The sequence below is a fragment of the Chiloscyllium plagiosum genome, unplaced genomic scaffold (genome assembly GCF_037043375.1).
Source record: "Chiloscyllium plagiosum isolate Xiang-an unplaced genomic scaffold, Cpla_swu_hap1 HiC_scaffold_21, whole genome shotgun sequence".
In the NCBI taxonomy this organism is placed as follows: domain Eukaryota; kingdom Metazoa; phylum Chordata; class Chondrichthyes; order Orectolobiformes; family Hemiscylliidae; genus Chiloscyllium; species Chiloscyllium plagiosum.
This window is the reverse complement of record NW_028270159.1, coordinates 53,773,800-53,797,857: the sequence shown is the minus strand read 5'-3', so window position 1 is coordinate 53,797,857 and position 24,058 is coordinate 53,773,800. Positions and strand designations below refer to the sequence as shown.

General features: G+C 54.2%; 1 protein-coding gene across 1 annotated transcript in view; it reads right to left on the bottom strand.

The window, feature by feature from the left end:
- LOC122564698 (ectonucleoside triphosphate diphosphohydrolase 2-like) overlaps positions 1-24,058 on the bottom strand; it is a 205,332-nt gene that overhangs the window by 2,800 nt on the left and 178,474 nt on the right. Inside the window, exons 5-7 of the mRNA XM_087998576.1 lie at positions 12,535-12,762; positions 12,012-12,281; positions 328-447 (exon numbers count right to left, since the gene is read on the bottom strand). Coding sequence (XP_087854702.1) covers positions 328-447; positions 12,012-12,281; positions 12,535-12,762 — 618 coding nt within the window. The remainder of the gene's footprint in view (positions 1-327; positions 448-12,011; positions 12,282-12,534; positions 12,763-24,058) is intronic.

Below are 24,058 nucleotides of genomic sequence, written 5' to 3'. Positions count from 1 at the left end.
GGACAATTTAGCATGGCCAATTCACCTGACCCTGCACATCTTTGGACTGTGGGAGGAAACCGGAGCACCCGGAGGAAACCCACGCAGACACGGGGAGAATGTGCAAACTCCACACAGTCAGTCGCCTGAGGCGGGAATTGAACCCGGGTCTCTGGCGCTGTGAGGCAGCAGTGCTAACCACTGTGCCACCGTGCCGCCCACTAATGTTGCACCGACCTGTGGAACCAATCTGAAGCCCATCTAACCGACACTATTCCATTCTCGTCAGCAACGGCCTCAGGGAAGGGACAGGCTGATATGCTCTGTGCGGCTGTTATTGATGGTCACCTGTTTGAAGTCCATTTTACAGATAGTATCAGCTGCATCTTTCAGTTCCTGTGGTGATGTAATGCTCCTATGCAGAGTAACCTTCAGGAAATTCATGGTGTAATAGAAAGCTGCAAAAGCCTGCAACAGAGATGAGTCAACATGATTAGATTAACTATAATCACCAGCTCAGGTGGATTAATAAAACTCATTGCAATCAAAGGAAATTCATGAGCAGGATTAAATAAATTGCCAAGAAGTGTTTTCTTTTGGAAACAGGCTCACACTGGAGACTGAAATCATTATAGACACATGAGAATCTCAGAAAGAATACTGGTCGGCCTTACTACAGATCCCTGGACACGCAGCACCGGGTTAGATACTGAGTGAAATTTCCTCTATTCCTTTAAACTAAAAGTGAAGCTTTCTCTACACTGCCTTCATAAAACAAAAATTCCCAGGACAGGAACAGCATGGGGTTCGATGCAGAGTGAAGGTTCTTTTAAGTGGAAAAGAAAGGTCCCTCTACTCTTTCAAACTTAACCTAACCCTTTCCCTGCCCTTTTTAAACTGAAAGTAAAGCTCCCTCAACACTGTCTCCTTCAGAAACTCCCAGGACATGGACAGCACAAGGTTAAATGCAGAGTAAAACCTCCTCTGCTATTTTAAACTGAAAATTAATCTTCCTCTCAACCATTCCCACCAAAACTCCAAAGCAGGCACAGCATGGAGTTGGATGCAGAGTAAACATCCCTCTATCCCTCTAACCAAAAATAAAACTTCATTGTCCCCATCAAATAGTCCCAGGACAGTGACAGCAGAGAGTTAGGTATAGGAAGGTTCCCTTCACACTTTTAAAATGAATAATTGGCATTGGAGAAATGGGTCTGAATAAATGGGACATTGGCACCAGTATTGGGGAAGGAGGAAGCTGTTGTAGTGGGATGGGCTCCACCTGAATCATATAGGGACCAAAGTCTTGGTGAATTGCATAACTGTGGCTGTGGGTAGTACTAAATTGTGGTGGTGGGGGTGGGTGGGGTGGTTTCAGTTGTATGGCAAATTATGGAGAAAATTAAAAGTAGGGGAAGGGCTGAGCAGAGGTTATTAAAGTGTCCAGAACAAGTAACAGGGCAGAGGGAGTGGAAAGAGTCAGGAATCTAACCTCAGGCATGCCAGAGAAGGTGAAACTATGAGAAGGGGAGGATTCATCACAGGGCAGAGGATGCTGTACTGAAATACATGCAGTACATGAAACGATGTCCACAAGCTTGGTAGCACAGATTGAAATGATGTTGTGGGGAGATGTGGCTGTAAGGAAATCAAGGCTGGGAACTAAATACCCAAGGACGCACATCCTTGGGTATTTAGCAAGGACAGGCTGATGGACAGAGGAATGGGATTGCCTTGTTAGTAAGAAATGTAATCAAAACGAATCCTCTCAAAACTCGCTAAAATCAATAGCAAGAGTGATATCGAGTCAGAAGGTGTCGAACCTGTGAGGAACAGCCAAGAAAAAAGACACTGATGGGAATTGTGTACAGGCCCCCGAGCAGTGTTCAGGATGTGGGGCAGAAAATTAATCGGGAAATAGAAAAGGCACTTCAGAAAGGCACTACTCCAACAATCATGGGGGTCTCCATGTGCAGGGGGACTGGGAAAAGCAGATTGGTAGTGGATCTCAAGAAAAGGAATTTGTGGAATGTCTATGAGATGGTTTTTTGGAGCAGCTTGTGGTCGAACCCATTGGGGAACAGGCAATACTGGATTTGGTGATGTGTAATGAGGCAGCCTTGATTAGGGAGCTTAAGGTGAAAGGGCCCCTGGGGGCAGTGACCATAATATGATAGAATTCACTCTGCAGTTTGAGAGGGAGAAGCTGGAATCAGATTTAATGGGATTACAATTGAGCAACGATAAAAACACGAGGGAGGAGCTGTCCAGAGTTGGTGGTAGGGGAGCCTAGCAGGGAAGATGGCGGAGCAACAATGGGAGGGGTAATTCAGGAAGCACAGGAGACATTCATCCCGAGAAGAAGAAACATACCAAGGGGAGGATGAGGCAACCGTGGCTTACAAGGGAAGTCAGGGACAGCACAAAAACAAAAGAAAAAACTGTACAATGGGGTGAAGGTTGGAAGCCAGAGGATTGAAGAGCCTTTATAAACGAGGGGACGATAACAAAGAATGCAATAAGAGGGAGAAGATGAAATATGAGGTAAACTAGCTAGGAATAGAAAAGAAGATTGCAAGAGTTTTTTCAGATATTTAAAAGGTAAGAGAGAGGCGAGAGTGGCCATTGGATCACTGGAGAATGAGGCTGGAGAAGTAGAACGGGGAACAAAGAAATGGCAGTGGAACTGAATGGGTACTTTGCATCAGTTTTCACAGGGGAAGACACAACAACTGATTCGGGATAGTCAACATGGCTTTGTGCGTGGGAAATCATGTCTCACAAACTTGATTGAGTTTTTTGAAGAAGTAACAAAGAGGATTGATGAGGGCAGAGCAGTAGATGTGATCTATATGGACTTCAGTAAGGCGTTCAACAAGGTTCCCCATGGGAGACTGGTTAGCAAGGTTAGATCTCATAGAATACAGGGAGAACTAGCCATTTGGATACAGAACTGGCTCAAAGGTAGAAGACAGAGGGTTGTGGTGGAGGGTTGTTTTTCAGACTGGAGGCCTGTGACCAGTGGAGTGTCACAAGGATCGGTGCTGGGTCCACTACTTTTCACCATTTATATAAGAGATTTGGATGTGAGCATAAGAGGTATAGTTAATAAGTTTGCAGATGACACCAAAATTGGAGGTGTAGTGGACAGCGAAGAGGGTTACCTCAGATTACAACAGGATCTTGACCAGATGGGCCAATGGGCTGAGAAGTGACAGGTGGAGTTTAATTTAGATAAATGCGAGGTGCTGCATTTTGGGAAAGCAAATCTTAGCAGGACTTATACACTTAATGGTAAGGTCCGAGGGAGTGTGAACAAAGAGACCTTGGAGTGCAGGTTCATAGCTCCTTGAAAGTGGAATCGCAAGTAGATAGGATAGTGAAGGCGGCATTTGGTATGCTTTCCTTTATTGGTCAGAGTATTGAGTACAGGAGTTGGGAGGTCATGTTGAGGCTGTACAGGACATTCATTAGGCCTCTTTTGAAATATTGTGCGTAATTCTGGTCTCCTTCCCAATGGAAGGATGTTGTGAAACTTGAAAGGGTTCAGAAAAGATTTACAAGGATGTTGCCAGGGTTGGAGGATCTGAGCTACAGGGAGAGGCTGAACAGGCTGGGGCTGTTTTCCCTGGAGGGTTGGAGGCTGAGGGGTGACCTTATAGACATTTATAAAATCATGAGGGGCATGGATAGATAGATTAGATTCCCTACAGTGTGGAAACCGGCCCAACTAACCACCCTCTGACTAATGCACCTAACACTATGGCAATTTCCCATGGCCAATTCACCTAACCTGCACATCTTTGTGGGAGGAAACCGGAGCACCCAGAGGAAACCCATGCAGACACGGGGAGAATGTGCAAACTCCACACAGACTGTCACCCGATGCTGGAATCGAACCTGGGACCCTGGAGCTGTGAGGCTGCAGTGCTAACCACTGAGCCACTGTGCTGCCCTGATAAATAGACAAAGTCTCTTCCCTGGGGTGGGGGAGTCCAAAACTAAAGGGCATAGGTTTAGGGTGAGAGAGGAAAGATATAAAAGAGACCTCGGGGCAACTTTTTCACACAGAGGGTGGTACATGTATGGAATGAGCTGCCAGAGGATGTGGTGGAGGCTGGTACAGTTGCAAAATTTAAAAGGCATCTGGATGGGTATATGAATAGGAAGAGTTTGGAGGGATATGGGCCGGGTGCTGGCAGGTGGGACTAGATTGGGTTGGGATATCTGGTTAGCATGGACGGGTTGGATCTAAATGTCCGTTTCTGTGCTGTACATCTCTATACCAGAACTTCAAGAGAGTCAGGGGCAGAAGTGAGTGCAGTGGCCATCACTAAGAAGAAGGTCCTGGGGAAGCTGTAAGGTTTGAGGGTGAATTAATCACCTGGACCGGATGAACTACACCCCTGAGTTCGGAAGGAGACAGCTGAGGAGATTGGAGAGGCATTGATGGTAATCTTTCAAATCACTGGAGTCAGGGAGGGTCCCAAGAGGACTGGAAAATGGTTAATGTAACATGACTGTATAAGAAGGAAGGGAGGCAGGAGACTATAGATCATTTAGCCTGCCCTCAATCATTGATAAGATTTTAGAGTCCTTGTTAAGGATAAGACTTGGAAGTGCATGGTAAAATAGGGCTGAGTCAGCACAGCTTCATCAAGGTAAGGTCATGCCTGACAAATCTGTTAGAATGCTCTGAGGAGGTGACGAGCAAGTTAGACAAAGGAGAGATGGTGGATGTGATCTATTCGGATTTTCAGAAGGCACTTGACAAGGTGCCGTACAGGAGATTGCCAAATAAGATAAGAGCCCACGGCGTTAGGGCCAAGATACTGGCATGGATGGACGATTGGCTGACTAGCAGCAGGCAGAGAGGGGGGAAATAAAGGGATCTTTTTCAGGATTGCAGCCTGAAGATCTGCAGGGCTAAGTGTTGGGACCACAACTATTCATATCATACACTAACAATCTGGACGACTAAACTGAGGACATTCTTGCTAAGTTTGCAGATAACACAAAGAAGTGACGGGTGGAATAATGTGGGAAAGTGTGAGGTGTTGCATTTTGGTAGGAAGTAGAGGCACAGACTATTTTCTAAATGGGTAACGGCATCGAAAATCTGAAGCACAAAGTGATTTGGGAGTCCTAGTTCAGGGGTCTCTTCAGGTGAATGCGCAGGTTCACTTGGCGTGTAGAAAGACAAGTGCAATATTAGTATTCATTTCAAGACGGCTAGAATACAAGGTCAGAGATGTACTGCTGAGGCTGCATAGGGCTTTGGTCAGACTGTATTCGGAATATTGTCAGCGGTTTTGAGCCCCGTATCGAAGGAAGGATACGTTGACCTTGGAGAGGGTCCACAGGAAGTTGACAAGAATGATCCAGGTGGAGAAGTGCATGTCACATGAGGAGCATTTGAAGACTCTGGGATTGTAATTGGTGGAAATTAGAAGGATGAAGGGGCATCTCATCGAAACTTACGGAATACTGAGAGGCTTGGATCGAGTGGAAGTGGAGAAGATATTTCCACTAGTAGGAGAGACTAGCACAGCCTCAGAGTGAAGGGATGAGCAGAGATGAGAGGGAATCTCTTCAGGCAGAAGGTGGTGAATCGTTGCCACAGAAGGCTGTATATGCCAAATCATTGAGTGTTTTTAAGACAGAGATGGATAGGTTCTTGATTGGTAAGAGGATCGAGGGTTACGGGGAGAATGCAGGAGAATGGGGTTGAGAAACATATCAAACATAATCAAATGGGGGATCAGACTTGATTGGCCAAAGAGCCCAATTCGGCTCCTGTATTTTATGGTAAAGCTCCCTCTGCACTTCCCCCCTCAAACACTCCTGAGATAGTTCCAACTTGGGGTAAAATACTAAATAAAGCTGCCTTTTCAGTGTCCTGATCAGACACTCTTAAGGCAGGTACAGCACATGTTAGATACAGAGGAAACTCACTCTATCTTTTCCATTGAGAATAAAGCTCTCTCGATGCTGTCCTCATCAAACACCATAAGACAGGGACAGCCCAGGATTAAATACTGAGTCAAGCTACTGTTTTAAACTGAGAGTAAAGTACTCTCAATCTTTTATACTGAAAATATAGCTCTCTCTACACTGTCCCCATCAAACACTCCTAGTACAACAACAGTATTGGGTATAGACAGAGTAAAGCTCTCTCTACCCCACTAAAGTTAAATTAAAGCCTCCTCTACTTTTTTAAACAGAATGTAGAACTTCCTCTACACGGTCCCCCACAAACTCTCCCAGGGCATGGACAGCACGAGGTTAGATACAGACTAAAGCTCACTCTATACTGTCCCCATCAAACACTCCCAGGGCAGGGGCAGGGACAGCACGGGGTTAGATACAGAATAAAGCTCACTCTATGCTGTCCCCCATCAAACACTCCCAGGGCAGGGGCAGGGACAGCATGGGGTTAGATACAGAATAAAGCTCACTCTATACTGTCCCCATCAAACACTCCCAGGAGAGGGACAGCACGGGGTTAGATACAGAATAAAGCTCACTCTATACTGTCCCCATCAAACACTCCCAGGGCAGGGACAGGCTGGGGCTAGATACAGAATAAAGCTCACTCTATACTGTCCCCCATCAAACACTCCCAGGGCAGGGACAGGCTGGGGTTAGATACAGGGTAAAGCTCTCTCTATACTGTCCCCATCAAACACTCCCAGGGCAGGGACAGGCTGGGGTTAGATACAGGGTAAAGCTCTCTCTATACTGTTGCTAAATGCATCTGAAGAAGTGCAAACCAGTTCCTATCACTGGTGAAATCATTCCTGCTCTTGATCAGAATGGTCATTAATGTTCTTTTAGATCTGAAGGGAAAAATAGGACATTGGTTTTGTGATCAATTGGAACTTTCAGAAATGATTTTGGTCCCTGATTGCTGTGAACAATACCTTTTTTAAAAGAAATACTCTTTTTATGTCCAAAGCAGCACGGGGAATCTGGGAGTAGTGTTAACCCTGAGTGTAAGGTGGGCTTTCAAATACTGAAGGAGGGAGAAGGCAGACGGACTACAGTGAGAGGTAGTAGTGCCAGAGGGCCAGGCTGAGACACTGAGGAGTCAGTCATGAGCTCAATGCCTTGATGTTCAAATACCCTTGGTTGGTGCTCCTTCTGCCCATTGAGCTCTGCACTGGTGACAGGGTAGGGAGCTGAGAGACAAGTAAAGGTGAATGGGACTTGGTTAGATATTCCCATGTTCCATGTGTCCCTGCAGCTTGGAGTTACATGGCAACACTTAGCTCATCTGATCAACACCTGAAGAACATTTTTGAGGTGGTAGTGGTAATGCAATAGATGTAATTTATCTGAATTTTTGGAAAGACTTCCAGTAAGGTGCTGAACAACAGACAATGCACAAGGTCAGAGAGTGTGAAATGAAGGCAAAGTCGCTGAATAGATGCTAGCAGATGATTTTGTTCCAGGCTTGTTCTGATCAGTAACCAAAAGAAGTCTCTCTTTATTTCCAAAATGTTGAGGGGAATCCGGGAGTACTGTTAACCCTGAGCTAGGAAGGCAAAAAGTGGGAGTTAAGGGTCATTATTTAGAGTGCAGAAGAGTCAGCGAGGGGACACTGCTGTTCAAATGAATGATTTGCACTTTGGAATTAAAAGCTAAAGTTCTAAATTTGTAGGTGATGCCAAACTGCAGCGGTAGGGAGAGGAGAGGAGGACTGCAACACGTTATTAATAAACTTGCAGAAGGGGCAAATAAATGATAAAACTCAACACAGCTACATATGAGGTTGTACATTTTAGTTGGAAGATCAGGGAGGTCACCAAGTCTGTCTCATTTCAGTTTGTGGTTTATGGATATCCTCAGGATAATAGTGTTGTTGATGTTCTGTTTTGTTCAGGGACAATGCTGGCTGGGACTAGTTGCCTCTTGAGAAGATGGGGGTGAGCTGCCTTCTTGAACCGCTGCAGTCTGTATGATACAGGCCACCATCATGGCATTAGACTGGGAGCTTCAGGACTTTGACCCAGCAACACTGACGGAACTGGAATACATTTCCCAGTTGGGATGGTAAATGGCTCGGAGGGCAACTTGCAGATAATATGGCGTTCCCATGTGTCTGCTGCCCTTGTCCTTCTAGATGGTGGAGAATGCGGATGTTTAAGGTACTGTCAGAAGAGCTGTGGTGGTTTACAGACTGTTGTCACTGTGCATTGGTGCTGAAGTGAGTCAATGGGATGCCAAAGTGTCTTTTTTGTCCTGAATAGTGTTGAGTTTCCTGAGTGTTGTTGGAGCTGCACCCATCCAGGCAAGTGGGGAGTATTCCATCACACTCCTGACCTGTGCCTTGTCGGAGATGGACAGGCTTTGGGGAGTCAGGAGGTGAGTTACTTGCTGCAGTATTCCTAACCTCTGACCTGCTCTTGTAGCCACTGTCTTTATCTGTCTGTCTCATTTCAGTTTGTGGTTTATGATATCCTCAGGATAATAATAGTGGGGGATTCTGTGATGGTAATGCCATTGAACGTAAAAAAGGAGATTGTCAGATCCTCTTTTGTCGGAGATAGTGTAATGCACAATTATTACTGACCACTTTTTTTTTTAGATTAGATTACTTTCCCGTGTGGAAACAGGCCCTTCGGCCCAACAAGTCCACACCGACCCGCCGAAGCGTAGCCCACCCCTACCCCTACATTTACCCCTTACCTAACACTACGGGCAATTTAGCATGGCCAATTCACCTGACCTGCACATCTTTGGACTGTGGGAGGAAACCGGAGCACTCGGAGGAAACCCACGCAGACACGGGGAGAACGTGCAAACTCCACACAGTCAGTCGCCTGAGGCAGGAATTGAACCCGGGTCTCTGGCGCTGCGAGGCAGCAGTGGGCCACTGGGCCACCGTGCCGCCCACTAAGTCTGAATGTGGTCCAAATCTTGCTGCATTTAGACATGGATGACTTCTCTAGCTAAGGACTTGCAGATGGTATTGAATGTTGTGCAATCATCAACTCTTTTACCAAGATTGTAGTGAGTCAAAGAGTGTGGCGCTGGAAAAGCACAGCAGGTCAGGCAGCATCAGAGGAGCAGGCGAATCGACAGTTCAGGCATAAGCCCTTCATCGGGAATTCCTGATCATCACATTCCTGTTCCTCGGATGCTGCCTGACCTGCTGTGCTTTTCCAGTGCCACACATTTGACTCTGACTCTCCAGCATCTGCAGTCCTCCCTTTCTCCAAGGCTGTAATGAGGTCAGAAGCTGAGTGTCCCTGGGGGGAACCCAAACTGGGCGTCACTGAGCAGGTTATTGCTGAGCAGGTGCTGCTTGATAATGCTGTTGATGACACCTTCCATCATTTTACTGATGATGATGGAGTGTAGATTGATGGGGCAATAATTGACCAGGTTGGATTTGTCCTGCTTTTAGAAGTACAGGGCAATTTTCCACATTGTCAGGTAGATGCCAGTGTTATAACTGTACTGGATCTGTTTGGCTAGGGGAGCGGCAAATTCTGGAGTTCAGTACTATTGCTGGAATGTTGTCAAGGCCTGTAGCCTTTGTAGTATCCAGTGTCTCCAACCATTTCTTGATATCATGGGGAGTGAATCGAATTGACTAAAGACTGGTATCTGTGACGCTGGGGACCACTGAAGGAGGCTGAGATGGATCAACTACTTGGCACTTCTGGCTGAAGATTTCTGCAAAAGCTTCAGCCTTATTTTTTACACTGATGTGCTGAACTCTTCCATCATTGAGGATGGGGATATTTGTGGGGCCGCCTCCCCCAGTGAGTTGTTTAATTGTCCGTCACCATTCACGACTGGATGTGGCAGGACTACAGAGCTTACATCTGATCCAGTGATTGTGGGGTCGCTTAGCTCTGTCTAGCACTTGCTACTTTTGCTGTTTGGCAAGTAATCCTGTTTGGTGGCTTCACCACATTGACACCTCATTTTCAGGTATGCCTGGTGCTGCTCCTGGCATGCCCTCCTGTACTCTCCATTGAATGAGGGGTGATGACCCGGCTTGATGGTAATGGTTAAGTGGGGGATATGCTGGGCCATGAGGTTATGGATTGCCCTGGAGTACGGTTCTGCTGGTGTTGATGACCCACAGTGCCTCATGGATGCCCAGTCTTGTGTTGCTCGACATCTGTCCCATATAGCACAGTGATGGTGCCACACAACGCGATGGGGGGGTTATTCTCAGTGTGAAAGTGGTACTTGGTCTCCACAAGATTGTCCCTCCTACCAATACTGTCATGGACAGATACATCTGCAGCTGGCAGTTTGGTGAGGATGAAGTCAACTATGTTCTTCCCTCTTATTGGTGTCCTCATCGCCTTCCGCAGACCCAGTCCAGCAGCTATGCCCTTCAGGTCCTGACCAGTTTGATCAGTACTGTTGCCGCTGACCCACTCTTGGGGGTGGACATTGAAATCTGCCACACGGAGGAATCGTGGTTCATCAGCTGAGGGAGGACAGTACTGAGTATTCATCAAAAGGTTTCCTTGCCCATGTTTGACCTGAAGCCATGAGCATTCATGGGGTCCAGAGTCAATGTTGAGGACACCAGGGCAACTCCCTTCCGATAGTATACCACAGTGATGCCACTTCTGTTGGGTCTATTGTGTCAGTGGATAATGGTGGTGTCTGGGACATTATCTGCATGGTATGATTCCGTGGGTGTGATTGTTGTTTGATGAGTCTGTGAGACAGCTTGCCCGATTTTGGCACGAATCCCAGATGTCAGTGAATAAACATTGCCGGGTCACCAAGGCTGGGTTGCCCTTGTCGTTTTTGGTTGATGCCAGATGGTCCATCTGGTTTCACCCCCTTCTTTAGACTTTGTTGCAGTTTGTAAAAGCTTGCTGAGCCATTTCAGAAGGCAGATAAGAGTGAACCACGTTGCCCAGTGCCTGGAGATATATGTAGGCCAGACCAGGTATGGATGGCAGATTCCCTTCCCGAAAGGATATAAAGGCATCCTTGACAAATATACCAATCAAGTTAAGCCTTAGCTTAGCCTCAGGAGTTCTATAATAGAATGTATGGGTGTGGCCTGGTGGCTCAGTAGTTGGCACTGCTGCCTCACAGCGCCTGAGACCCGGGTTCAATTCCAGCCTCGGGCAACTGACTGTGTGGAGTTTGCACATTCTCCCCGTGTCTGTGTGGGTTTTCTCCGGGTACTCCGGTTTCCTCCCACAGTCCGAAGACGTGCAGGTTAGGTGAACTGGCCACGCTAAATTGCCCCATAGTGTTCAGGGATGCATAGGTTAGATGCATCAGTCAGGGGGAAATGTAAAGTAATAGAGTAGGGGAATGGGTCTGGGTGGGAGACCTTTCAGAGGGTCGGTGTGGACCTGTTGGCCTGTTTCCACACTGTAGGGATTCTATATTTTGTTTCTGGACGATCGAATATGTTTCAGGCTGGGTTGGACAGAGCTTTGCTCTCTTTGGGAATCAGAGCTGGGGGTAAAACCAAGTTGAAGCCAAGCATTAGTCACAGTTATATTGTGCAGTGGAGCTGGGTGGGGTGGCCTAATCCTGCTCCTATTCCTTAAATTTTGAACAGAAGGAAAGTCCTTCTAACCCTGCGCCGAACTTTAATTAGATTAGGGGTAGAGAAACCTGCGCAGTTCTGATGACCATATTCCAAAATGGTTTTACCACAGTCCTGGATAGGATGCAGAGATGATTTATAAGGACACTGCCCCAGAAATGTGTGCGCTTACATTATCAGAGAAAGGTGAACCTCTTCTCCCTCGAGAGAAAGAGAAGGCTGAGGGCTGACGAAATCGAGGACTTCAGAATGGTTTTGATGGAGTAGATGCCGAGTGAATGTTTTCTCTTGTCGGGAAGGTCAAGGCCATCTCTATAAAAGATCATCACCGAGACTGGGGGAGTTGGACTGAACAGTGCACAGGAGAGCCCCACAACTGTATGAGGGGAAATGGAATTTAACTACGCGGGGTAGATTTATAAGAAAAGGTTTGAGTAGATCACAAACACCTGTTGCTGTGTTTTATAGACCAACATCAACTTACCAGAAAGTCGCCAGTAACCTCAGGTTGGTAGACATTGTTGAAAGCACAGTTGCTATGGTTACAGGGGCTAAAGTTAAAGATGGAGTCGACCAACTGATAGCACTCAAGTGGTTGTGAAGTGCCTATGAAGGTTATGGTCTTGTCAGGAGAGTAATCCTGAGATTTCTCACTTGCTGTGCATGGGCTGTTGTATATAAACTTCAGTGGGTAAGAGGCGTTATAGCCATTTGGCATGCAGGGGTTAACAATATCACTGTCATAATTCTGGGCCTGTGGGAGAAACAGAAACAGTTAGATATTCATATACTATAAATATATTATTTAACTATCATAACAAATTCCTTCAATCCACCCACTCATACTCTCCCTTTATTTCCTCAAGATGACTTATCTTTCTTCATATCCCTCGTTTCCGCCTCCCCAACCTCCCATATCCCTAATTCATACCCACAAACACACATGGAAGCTTCATGGAATTCTTAAATGAAATTTTATACTTTCAACTGAAAGTGTTGTCTCTTACAATCATCATTTTCGAAAGCACTTTCTTCAAAACCTGGTCCCTCCCGTAACAGAGGTAGCTGTGAGTGTATACTTCATAGTTATAACCATACAGACGTAGGACAGCTTTATTTTCAGAGTTTTCGATTTCTTGGCTGGGTACGAAGGAGATCTGCGTGGATGCTCCCCCAAAGTCCATGGCTCCCACTGTCTTTTTAAATGGTTTGATCCATCTTCCAACCCATCCATACTGTAAAAGAAGGGCAGACCACTCAGAAGGTGTTAGATCTCCTCAGGCTGAGACAGGAACAAGGCTGTTACTGTGTGGGGACTGTCCCTGACAATCACCCTGTTTCCCCACATCTCACCTCTGAAAGGGGGCGAGAATGTCGAAGGTAGGAATTTGTAGGAGCGAGAAGGGTCTATAAAAGATGGTCACACCTTCTCAGTATCACATAACAATCCCACCTACTCACCTTCCCCTTTAGCCCCACCCACCCACTCCTGTGTCCTTCAATCCCACCCATTTCCCAGATCCCTCAATCACACCCTCTTCTCATATCCCTCAATCCCATCTTCTCCCTATGTCTCTCAATCCCACCCTCTCCCAGTCCACCTCAACCCCACCCTCTTTCCGCATTCCTCAATCCCACCCTCTCTCTCTTTCCCTCAATCCCACCCTCTCTCTCTTTCCCTCAATCCCATCCTCTCCCACTGCCCTCGATCTCACCATATCCCTTAATTCCACCCTCTTCCTGCATCTCTCAATCCCACCATCTCCCTGTCTTCCTCCATCCCACCTCTCCCCATATCCTTCAATTCCCACCCTCTCTGTATCCCTCAATCCCAAACTCTCCCCATATCCTTCAATCCCAATCTCTTCCTGTATTCCTCAATGCTAACCTCTCCCCATATCCTTCAATTCCATCCTCTTCCAAAATTCCAGTTTCCCACCCTAGCCCCTATCCCTCAATCCTACCCACCCAGCTTAGAGAGCAGTACGTACAGTATAGGGCTAGGAAAGGGAGGGTGACCAGAAGGGAAGGTGGCCTCTGGGTGGTCCTGACTGTTGATGCATTGGGAGCTCGACGAAACGATGGTGAATGTTGGGGAGGAGCAGTCGGTACTGTGCATTTATATACTACCTGAACACACCTCACTTGTTACCTGAAAACCTCCTTCTAGAATCATGGGCAAGTGAAAGAGAACCCTTCCTAACTTAACTCTGACAATATCAGCTCTACCCCAACCTGGTGTACATCACAATGTAGCTGCTTCACCACATTCCCAACAGCATCTGACTGCACTGTCCCTGTTCCTGAAACTATCCTTGCAGCCTGTCCCTCTCCCTGTTCCTCTCCCTGTCCCTGTCCCTGTCCCTCTCCCTGTCCCTCTCCCTCTCCCTCTCCCTCTCCCTGTCCCTCTCCTTCTCCCTGTCCCTCTCCCTCTCCCTGTCCCTCTCCTTCTCCCTCTCCAACTCCCTCTCCGTGTCCCTCTCCCTGTCCCTGTCCCTAACCCTGTCCCTCTCCCTCTCCCTCTCCCTGTCCTTCTCCCTCTCCCTCTCCCTCTCCCTGTCCCTGTCCTTCTCCCTCTCCCTCTCCCTCTCCCTCTCCCTGTACCTGACCCTCTCCCTCTCCTTCTCCCTCTCCCTCTCCATCTCCCTGTTCTTCTCCCTATCCCTCTCCTTCTCCCTGTCCCTCTCCCTGTCCCTCTCCCTCTCCCTGTCCTTCTCCCTGTCCCTCTCCCTGTCCCTCTCCTTCTCCCTCTCCCTCTCCCTGTCCATGTCCCTCTCGCTCTCCCTCTCCCTGTCCCTCTCCCTGTCCCTCTCCCTCTCCCTGTCCATCTCCCTCTCCCTCTCCCTGACCCTGTCCTTCTCCCTCTCCCTCTCCCTGTCCCTCTCCCTGTCCCTCTCCTTCTCCCTGTCCTTCTCCCTCTCCCTGTCCTACTCCCTGTCCCTCTCCCTCTCCCTGTCCCTGTCCCTCTCCCTCACCCTGTCCCTCTCCCTCTCCCTCTCCCTCTCCCTCTCCCGGTCCCTCTCCCTGTCCCTCTCCCTCTCCCTGTCCCTCTCCTTCTCCCTCTCCAACTCCCTCTCCGTGTCCCTCTCCCTGTCCCTGTCCCTAACCCTGTCCCTCTCCCTCTCCCTCTCCCTGTCCCTCTCCCTGTCCCTCTCCTTCTCCCTGTCCCTCTACTTCTCCCTCTCCCTCTCCTTCTCCCTGTCCTTCTCCCTCTCCCTCTCCCTCTCCCTGTCCCTGTCCTTCTCCCTCTCCCTCTCCCTCTCCCTGTACCTGACCCTCTCCCTCTCCTTCTCCCTCTCCCTCTCCATCTCCCTGTTCTTCTCCCTATCCCTCTCCTTCTCCCTGTCCCTCTCCCTGTCCCTCTCCCTCTCCCTGTCCTTCTCCCTGTCCCTCTCCCTGTCCCTCTCCTTCTCCCTCTCCCTCTCCCTGTCCATGTCCCTCTCGCTCTCCCTCTCCCTGTCCCTCTCCCTGTCCCTCTCCCTCTCCCTGTCCATCTCCCTCTCCCTCTCCCTGACCCTGTCCTTCTCCCTCTCCCTCTCCCTGTCCCTCTCCCTGTCCCTCTCCTTCTCCCTGTCCTTCTCCCTCTCCCTGTCCTACTCCCTGTCCCTCTCCCTCTCCCTGTCCCTGTCCCTCTCCCTCACCCTGTCCCTCTCCCTCTCCCTCTCCCGGTCCCTCTCCCTGTCCCTCTCCCTCTCCCTGTCCCTCTCCTTCTCCCTGTCCTTCTCCCTCTCCCTGTCCTTCTCCCTGTCCCTCTACCTTCTCTCTCTCCTTCTCCCTCTCCTTCTCCCCCTCCCTCTCCCTGTCCCTCTCCTTCTCCCTCTCCCTCTCCCTGTCCCTGCCCCTGTCCTTCTCCCTCTCCCTGTCCCTGTCCATCTCCCGGTCCTTCTCCCTCTCCCTCTCCTTCTCCCTGTCCCTCTCCCTGTCCCTCTCCCTCTCCGTCTCCCTGTCCCTCTCCCTCTCCCTGTACCTCTCCCTGTCCCTCTCCCTGTCCCTCTCCCTCTCCCTGTCCCTGTCCATCTCCCGGTCCTTCTCCCTCTCTCTCTCTCTGTCCCTCTCCCTCTCCCTGTCCCTCTCCCTGTCCTTCTCCCAGTCCCCCTCCCTCTCCCTATCCATCTCCCTGTCCTTCTCCCTCTCCCTCTCCTTCTCCCTGTGCCTCTCCCTGTCCCTCTCCCTCTCCGTCTCCCTGTCCCTCTCCCTCTCCCTGTACCTCTCCCTGTCCCTCTCCCTGTCCCTCTCCCTGTCCCTCTCCCTCTCCGTCTCCCTGTCCCTGTCCCTCTCCCTGTCCCTCTCCCTGTCCCTCTCCTTCTCCCTGTCGTCTCCCTGTCCCTCTCCCTGTCCCTCTCCCTGTCTCGGTCCCACTCCCTCTCTCTCTCCATCTCCCTATCCCTCTCCCTCTCCCTGTCTCTCTCCCTGTCCCTGACCCTCTCCCTGTCCCTCTCCCTCTCCCTCTCCCTGTCCCTGTCCCTGTCCCTCTCCCAGTCCCTCTCCCTCCCCCTCTCCCTCTCCCTCTCCCTGACCCTCTCCTTCTCCCTGTCCCTCTCCCTCTTCCTGTCCCTGTCCCTCTCCCTCTCCCTGTACCTCTCCCTGTCCCTCTCCCTGTCCCTGTCCCTCTCCCTGTCCCTGTTCCTCTCCCTCTCCCTGTCCCTCTCCCTCTCGCTGTCCCTCTCCCTGTCCCTCTCCCTCTCCCTGTCCCTCTCCCTGTCCCTCTCCCTCTCCCTGTCCCTCTACCTGTCCCTGTCCCTCTCCCTGTCTCTGTCCCTCTCCCTCTCCCTCTCCCTCTCCCTCTCCCTGTTCCTCTCCCTGACCCTCTCCCTGTCCCTGTCCCTGTCCCTCTCCCTGTCCCTCTCCCTCTCCCTCTCCCTCTCCTTGTCCCTGTCCCACTCCCTGTCCCTGTCCCTGTCCCTCTCCCTGTCCCTCTCCCTGTCCCTCTCCCTCTTCCTCTCCCTGTCCCTCTCACTCTCCCTCTCCCTGTCCATGTCCCTGTCCCTGTCCCTGTACCTCTCCCTCTCCCTGTCCCTCTCCCTGTCCCTGTCCCTCTCCCTGTTCCTCTCCCTCTCCCTCTCCCTCTCCCTGTCCCTCTCCTTGTCCCTGTCCCTGTCCCTCTCCTTGTCCCTGTCCCTGTCCCTCTCCCTCTTCCTGTCCCTGTCCCTCTCCCTCTCCCTGTACCTCTCCCTGTCCCTCTCCCTGTCCCTGTCCCTCTCCCTGTCCCTGTTCCTCTCCCTCTCCCTGTCCCTCTCCCTCTCGCTGTCCCTCTCCCTGTCCCTCTCCCTCTCCCTGTCCCTCTCCCTGTCCCTCTCCCACTCCCTGTCCCTCTACCTGTCCCTGTCCCTCTCCCTGTCTCTGTCCCTCTCCCTCTCCCTCTCCCTCTCCCTCTCCCTGTTCCTCTCCCTGACCCTCTCCCTGTCCCTGTCCCTGTCCCTCTCCCTGTCCCTCTCCCTCTCCCTCTCCCTCTCCTTGTCCCTGTCCCACTCCCTGTCCCTGTCCCTGTCCCTCTCCCTGTCCCTCTCCCTGTCCCTCTCCCTCTTCCTCTCCCTGTCCCTCTCACTCTCCCTCTCCCTGTCCATGTCCCTGTCCCTGTCCCTGTACCTCTCCCTCTCCCTGTCCCTCTCCCTGTCCCTGTCCCTCTCCCTGTCCCTCTCCCTCTCCCTCTCCCTCTCCCTGTCCCTCTCCTTGTCCCTGTCCCTGTCCCTCTCCCTGTCCCTCTCACTCTCCCTCTCCCTGTCCCTCTCCCTGTCCCTGTCCCTCTCCCTGTCCCTCTCCCTCTCCCTGTCCCTCTCCCTGTTCCTGTCCCTCTCCTTGTCCCTGTCCCTCTCCCTGTCCCTGTCCCTCTCCCTCTCCCTCTCCCTGACCCTCTCTCTCTCCCTGTCCCTGTCCCTCTCCCTGTCCCTGTCCCTCTCCCTCTCCCTGTCCCTGTACCTCTCCCTGTCCCTCTCCCTCTCCCTCTCCCTGTCCCTGTCCCTCTCCGTGTCCCTCTCCCTGTCCCTGTCCCTCTCCCTCTTCCTCTCCCAGTCCCTCTCCCTCTCCCTGTCCTTCTCCCTCTCCCTTTCCCTGTCCCTCTCCCTGTCCCTGTCCCTCTCCCTCTCCCTGTCCCTGTCCCTCTCCCTGTCCCTGTCCCTCTCCCTCTCCCTCTCCGTCTCCCTGTCCCTCTCCCTGTCCCTCTCCCTTTTCCTCTCCCAGTCCCTCTCCCTCTCCCTGTCCTTCTCCCTCTCCCTCTCCCTATCCCTCTCCCTGTCCTTCTCCCACTCCCTCTCCCTGTCCCTCTCCCTGTCCCTCTCCCTCTCTCTCTCTCCATCTCCCTATCCCTCTCCCTCTCCCTGTCCCTCAACCTCTCCCTGTCCCTGACCCTCTCCCTTTTCCTCTCCCTCTCCCTCTCCCTCTCTCTGTCCCTGACCCTCTCCCTCTCCCTGTCCCTCTCCCTCCCCCAACCCTCTCCCTCTCCCTGTCCCTCTCCCTCCCCCACCCCTCTCCCTCTCCCGGACCCTCTCCTTCTCCCTGTCCCTCTCCCTGTCCCTCTCCCTGTCCCTCTCCCTCTCCCTCTCCCTGTCCCTCTCCCTCCCCCAACCCTCTCCCTCTCCCGGACCCTCTCCTTCTCCCTGTCCCTCTCCCTGTCCCTCTCCCTGTCCCTCTCCCTCTAACTCTCCCTCTCCCTCTCCCTCTCCCTCTCCCTGTCCCTGACCCTCTCCCTCTCCCTGTCCCTGTCCCTGACCCTCTCCCTGTCCCACTCCCTCTCCCTCTCCCTGTCCCTCTCCCTGTCCCTCTCCCTCTAACTCTCCCTCTCCCTGTCCCTCTCCCTCTCCCTGTCCCTGACCCTCTCCCTCTCCCTCTCCCTCTCCCTGTCCCTGACCCTCTCCCTCTCCCTGTCCCTGTCCCTGTCCCTGTCCCTGTCCCTCTCCCTGTCCCTCTCCCTCCCCCTCTCCCTCTCCCTCTCCCTGACCCTCTCCTTCTCCCTGTCCCTCTCCCTCTTCCTGTCCCTGTCCCTCTCCTTCTCCCTGTCCCACTCCCTCTCCCTCTCCCTGTCCCTCTCCCTGTCCCTCTCCCTCTCCCTCTCCCTGTCCCTCTGCCTCTCCCTGTCCCTGACCCTCTCCCTCTCCCTCTCCCTCTCCCAGTCCCTCTCCTTCTCCCTCTCCCTGTCCCTCTCGCTCTACCTCTCCCTGTCCCTCTCCCTCTCCCTGTCCCTCTCCCTCTACCTCTCCCTCTCCCTGTCCCTCTCCCTCTCCCTGTCCCTGACCCTCTCCCTCTCCCTCTCCCTCTCCCTGTCCCTGACCCTCTCCCTCTCCCTCTCCCTCTCCCTGTCCCTGTCCCTCTCCCAGTCCCTCTCCCTGTCCCTCTCCCGGTCCCTCTCCCTGTCCCTCTCCCTGTCCCTCTCCCTCTACCTCTCCCTCTCCCTGTCCCTCTCCCTGACCCTCTCCCTCCCCCTCTCCCTCTCCCTCTCCCTGTCCCTCTCTTTCTCCCTCTCCCTGTCCCTCTCCCTGTCCCTCTCCCTGTCCCTCTCCCTCTCCCTCTCGCACTCCCTGTCCCTCTCCCTCTCCTTCTCCCTGTCCCACTCCCTCTCCCTCTCCCTGTCCCTCTCCCTGTCCCTCTCCCTCTCCCTCTCCCTCTCCCTCTCCCTGTCCCTCTGCCTCTCCCTGTCCCTGACCCTCTCCCTCTCCCTCTCCCAGTCCCTCTCCTTCTCCCTCTCCCTGTCCCTCTCGCTCTACCTCTCCCTGTCCCTCTCCCTCTCCCTGTCCCTCTCCCTCTCCATGTCCCTCTACCTGTCCCTGTCCCTCTCCCTGTCTCTGTCCCTCTCCCTCTCCCTCTCCCTCTCCCTCTCCCTGTTCCTCTCCCTGACCCTCTCCCTGTCCCTGTCCCTCTCCCTGTCCCTCTCCCTCTCCCTGTCCCTGTCCCTGTCACTCTCCCTGTCCCTCTCCCTCTCCCTCTCCCTGTCCCTCTCCCTGTCCCTGTCCTTCTCCCTGTCCCTCTCCCTCTCCCTGTCCCTCTCCCTGTTCCTTTCCCTCTCCTTGTCCCTCTCCCTCTCCCTGACCCTCTCTCTCTCCCTGTCCCTGTCCCTCTCCCTGTCCCTCTCCCTCTGCGTCTCCCTGTCCCTGTCCCTCTCCGTGTCCCTCTCCCTGTCCCTCTCCCTCTTCCTCTCCCAGTCCCTCTCCCTCTCCCTGTCCTTCTCCCTCTCCCTCTCCCTGTCCCTCTCCCTGTCCCTGTCCCTCTCCCTCTCCCTGTCCCTGTCCCTCTCCCTGTCCCTGTCCCTCTCGCTCTCCCTCTCCCTCTCCCAGTCCCTCTCCCTCTCCCTGTCCTTCTCCCTCTCCCTCTCCCTGTCCCTCTCCCTGTCCTTCTCCCACTCCCTCTCCCTGTCCCTCTCCCCCTCTCTCTCTCCATCTCCCTATCCCTCTCCCTCTCCCTGTCCCTCTCCCTCTCCCTGTCCCTGACCCTCTCCCTTTCCCTCTCCCTCTCCCTCTCCCTCTCCCTGTCCCTGACCCTCTCCCTCTCCCTGTCCCTCTCCCTCCCCCCTCCCTCTCCCTCTCCCGGACCCTCTCCTTCTCCCAGTCCCTCTCCCTGTCCCTCTCCCTCTACCTCTCCCTCTCCCTCTCCCTCTCCCTCTCCCTGTCCCTCTGCCTCTCCCTGTCCCTGACCCTCTCCCTCTCCCTCTCCCTCTTCCTCTCCCTGTCCCTCTCCCTGACCCTCTCCCTCTCCCTCTCCCTCTCCTTCTCCCTGTCCCTCTCCCACTCCCTGTCACACTCCCTCTCCCTGTCCCTGTCCCTCTCCCTGTCCCTCTCCCTCTACCTCTCCCTCTCCCTGTCCCTCTCCCTCTCCCTGTCCCTGACCCTCTCCCTCTCCCTCTCCCTCTCCCTGTCCCTGACCCTCTCCCTCTCCCTCTCCCTCTCCCTGTCCCTGTCCCTCTCCCGGTCCCTCTCCCTGTCCCTCTCCCGGTCCCTCTCCCTGTCCCTCTACCTCTCCCTCTCCCTGTCCCTCTCCCTGACCCTCTCCCTCCCCCTCTCCCTCTCCCTCTCCCTGTCCCTCTCTTTCTCCCTCTCCCTGTCCCTCTCCCTGTCCCTCTCCCTGTCCCTCTCCCTCTCCCTCTCGCACTCCCTGTCCCTCTCCCTCTCCTTCTCCCTGGCCCACTCCCTCTCCCTCTCCCTGTCCCTCTCCCTGTCCCTCTCCCTCTCCCTCTCCCTCTCCCTGTCCCTCTGCCTCTCCCTGTCCCTGACCCTCTCCCTCTCCCTCTCCCTCTCCCAGTCCCTCTCCTTCTCCCTCTCCCTGTCCCTCTCGCTCTACCTCTCCCTGTCCCTCTCCCTCTCCCTCTCCCTGTCCCTCTCCCTGTCCCTCTCCCTGTCCCTCTTCCTCTCCCTCTCCCTTTTCCTCTCCCAGACCCTCTCCCTTTCCCTGTCCTTCTCCCTCTCCCTCTCCCTTTTCCTCTCCCAGACCCTCTCCCTCTCCCTGTCCTTCTCCCTCTCCCTCTCCCTCTCCCTCTCCCTGTCCCTCTCCCAGTCCCTCTCCCTCTACCTCTCCCTCTCCCTATCCCTCTCCCACTCCCTGTCCCTCTCCCTCTCCCTGTCCCTGACCCTCTCCCTTTCCCTCTCCCTTTCCCTCTCCCTCTCCCTGTCCCTGTCCCTGTCCCTCTCCCTGTCCCTCTCCCTCCCCCTCTCCCTCTCCCTCTCCCTGACCATCTCCTTCTCCCTGTCCCTCTCCCTGTCCCTGTCCCTGTCCCTCTCCCTGTCCTTCTCCTTCTCCCTGTCCCTCTCCCTCTCCCTGTCCCTGTCCCTCTCTCTCTCCCTCTCCCTGACCCTCTCCTTCTCCCGTTCCTTCTCCCTCTCCCTCTCCCTGTTCCTCTCCCTGTCCTTCTCCCTGACCCTCTCCCTTTCCCTCTCCCTGTCCCTCTCCCTGTCCTTCTCCCACTCCCTCTCCCTGTCCCTGACACTCTCCCTTTCCCTCTCCCTGTCCCTGACACTCTCCCTTTCCCTCTCCCTCTGCCTCTCCCTGTCCCTCTCCCTCCCCCTCTCCCTGACCTCTCCTTCTCCCTGTCCCTCGCCCTGTCCCTCTCCCTGTCCCTCTCCCTGTCCCTCTCCTTCTCCCTGTCCCTCTCCCTCTCCCTGTCCCTCTCCCTCTCCCTCTCCCTGTCCCTCTCCCTGTCCCTCTCCCTCTACCTCTCCCTCTCCCTATCCCTCTCCCTCTCCCTGTCCCTCGCCCTCTCCCTGTCCCTGACCCTCTCCCTCTCCCTTTCCCTCTCCCTCTCCCTCTCCCTGTCCCTGTCCCTCTCCCTGTCCCTCTCCTTCTCCCTGTCCCTCTCCCTCTCCCTGTCCCTCTCCCTCTCCCTCTCCCTGTCCCTCTCCCTGTCCCTCTCCCTGTCCCTCTCCCTCTCCCTGTCCCTGTCCATCTCCCGGTCCTTCTCCCTCTCTCTCTCTGTCCCTCTCCCTCTCCCTGTCCCTCTCCCTGTCCTTCTCCCAGTCCCCCTCCCTCTCCCTATCGATCTCCCTGTCCTTCTCCCTCTCCCTCTCCTTCTCCCTGTCCCTCTCCCTGTCCCTCTCCCTCTCCGTCTCCCTGTCCCTCTCCCTCTCCCTGTACCTCTCCCTGTCCCTCTCCCTGTCCCTCTCCCTGTCCCTCTCCCTCTCCGTCTCCCTGTCCCTGTCCCTCTCCCTGTCCCTCTCCCTGTCCCTCTCCTTCTCCCTGTCGTCTCCCTGTCCCTCTCCCTGTCCCTCTCCCTGTCTCGGTCCCACTCCCTCTCTCTCTCCATCTCCCTATCCCTCTCCCTCTCCCTGTCCCTCTCCCTGTCCCTGACCCTCTCCCTGTCCCTCTCCCTCTCCCTCTCCCTGTCCCTGTCCCTGTCCCTCTCCCAGTCCCTCTCCCTCCCCCTCTCCCTCTCCCTCTCCCTGACCCTCTCCTTCTCCCTGTCCCTCTGCCTCTTCCTGTCCCTGTCCCTCTCCCTCTCCCTGTACCTCTCCCTGTCCCTCTCCCTGTCCCTGTCCCTCTCCCTGTCCCTGTTCCTCTCCCTCTCCCTGTCCCTCTCCCTCTCCCTGTCCCTCTCCCTGTCCCTCTCCCTCTCCCTGTCCCTCTACCTGTCCCTGTCCCTCTCCCTGTCTCTGTCCCTCTCCCTCTCCCTCTCCCTCTCCCTCTCCCTCTCCCTGTTCCTCTCCCTGACCCTCTCCCTGTCCCTGTCCCTGTCCCTCTCCCTGTCCCTCTCCCTCTCCCTCTCCTTGTCCCTGTCCCTCTCCCTGTCCCTGTCCCTGTCCCTCTCCCTGTCCCTCTCCCTGTCCCTCTCCCTCTTCCTCTCCCTGTCCATGTCCCTGTCCCTGTCCCTGTACCTCTCCCTCTCCCTGTCCCTCTCCCTGTCCCTGTCCCTCTCCCTGTCCCTCTCCCTCTCCCTCTCCCTGTCCCTCTCCTTGTCCCTGTCCCTGTCCCTCTCCCTGTCCCTGTCCCTGTCCCTCTCCCTGTCCCTGTCCCTGTCACACTCCCTGTCCCTCTCCCTCTTCCTCTCCCTGTCCCTCTCCCTCTTCCTCTCCCTGTCCCTCTCACTCTCCCTCTCCCTGTCCATGTCCCTGTCCCTGTCCCTGTCCCTCTCCCTGTCCCTGTCCCTGTCACTCTCCCTGTCCCTCTCCCTCTTCCTCTCCCTGTCCCTCTCCCTCTTCCTCTCCCTGTCCCTCTCACTCTCCCTCTCCCTGTCCCTCTCCCTGTCCCTGTCCCTCTCCCTGTCCCTCTCCCTCTCCCTGTCCCTCTCCCTGTTCCTGTCCCTCTCCTTGTCCCTGTCCCTCTCCCTGTCCCTGTCCCTGTCCCTGTCCCTCTCCCTCTCCTTCTCCCTGTCCCACTCCCTCTCCCTCTCCCTGTCCCTCTCCCTGTCCCTCTCCCTCTCCCTGTCCCTGACCCTCTCCCTCTCCCTCTCCCTCTCCCAGTCCCTCTCCTTCTCCCTCTCCCTGTCCCTCTCGCTCTACCTCTCCCTGTCCCTCTCCCTCTCCCTCTCCCTGTCCCTCTCCCTGTCCCTCTCCCTGTCCCTCTTCCTCTCCCTCTCCCTTTTCCTCTCCCAGACCCTCTCCCTTTCCCTGTCCTTCTCCCTCTCCCTCTCCCTTTTCCTCTCCCAGACCCTCTCCCTCTCCCTGTCCTTCTCCCTCTCCCTCTCCCTCTCCCTGTCCCTCTCCCTGTCCCTCTCCCTCTACCTCTCCCTCTCCCTATCCCTCTCCCTCTCCCTGTCCCTCTCCCTCTCCCTGTCCCTGACCCTCTCCCTTTCCCTCTCCCTTTCCCTCTCCCTCTCCCTGTCCCTGTCCCTGTCCCTCTCCCTGACCCTCTCCTTCTCCCTGTCCCTCTCCCTGTCCCTGTCCCTCTCCCTGTCCTTCTCCTTCTCCCTGTCCCTCTCCCTCTCCCTGTCCCTGTCCCTCTCTCTCTCCCTCTCCCTGACCCTCTCCTTCTCCCGTTCCTTCTCCCTCTCCCTCTCCCTGTCCCTCTCCCTGTCCCTGTCCCTCTCCCTGTCCCTGTTCCTCTCCCTCTCCCTGTCCCTCTCCCTCTCCCTGTCCCTCTCCCTGTCCCTCTACCTGTCCCTGTCCCTCTCCCTGTCTC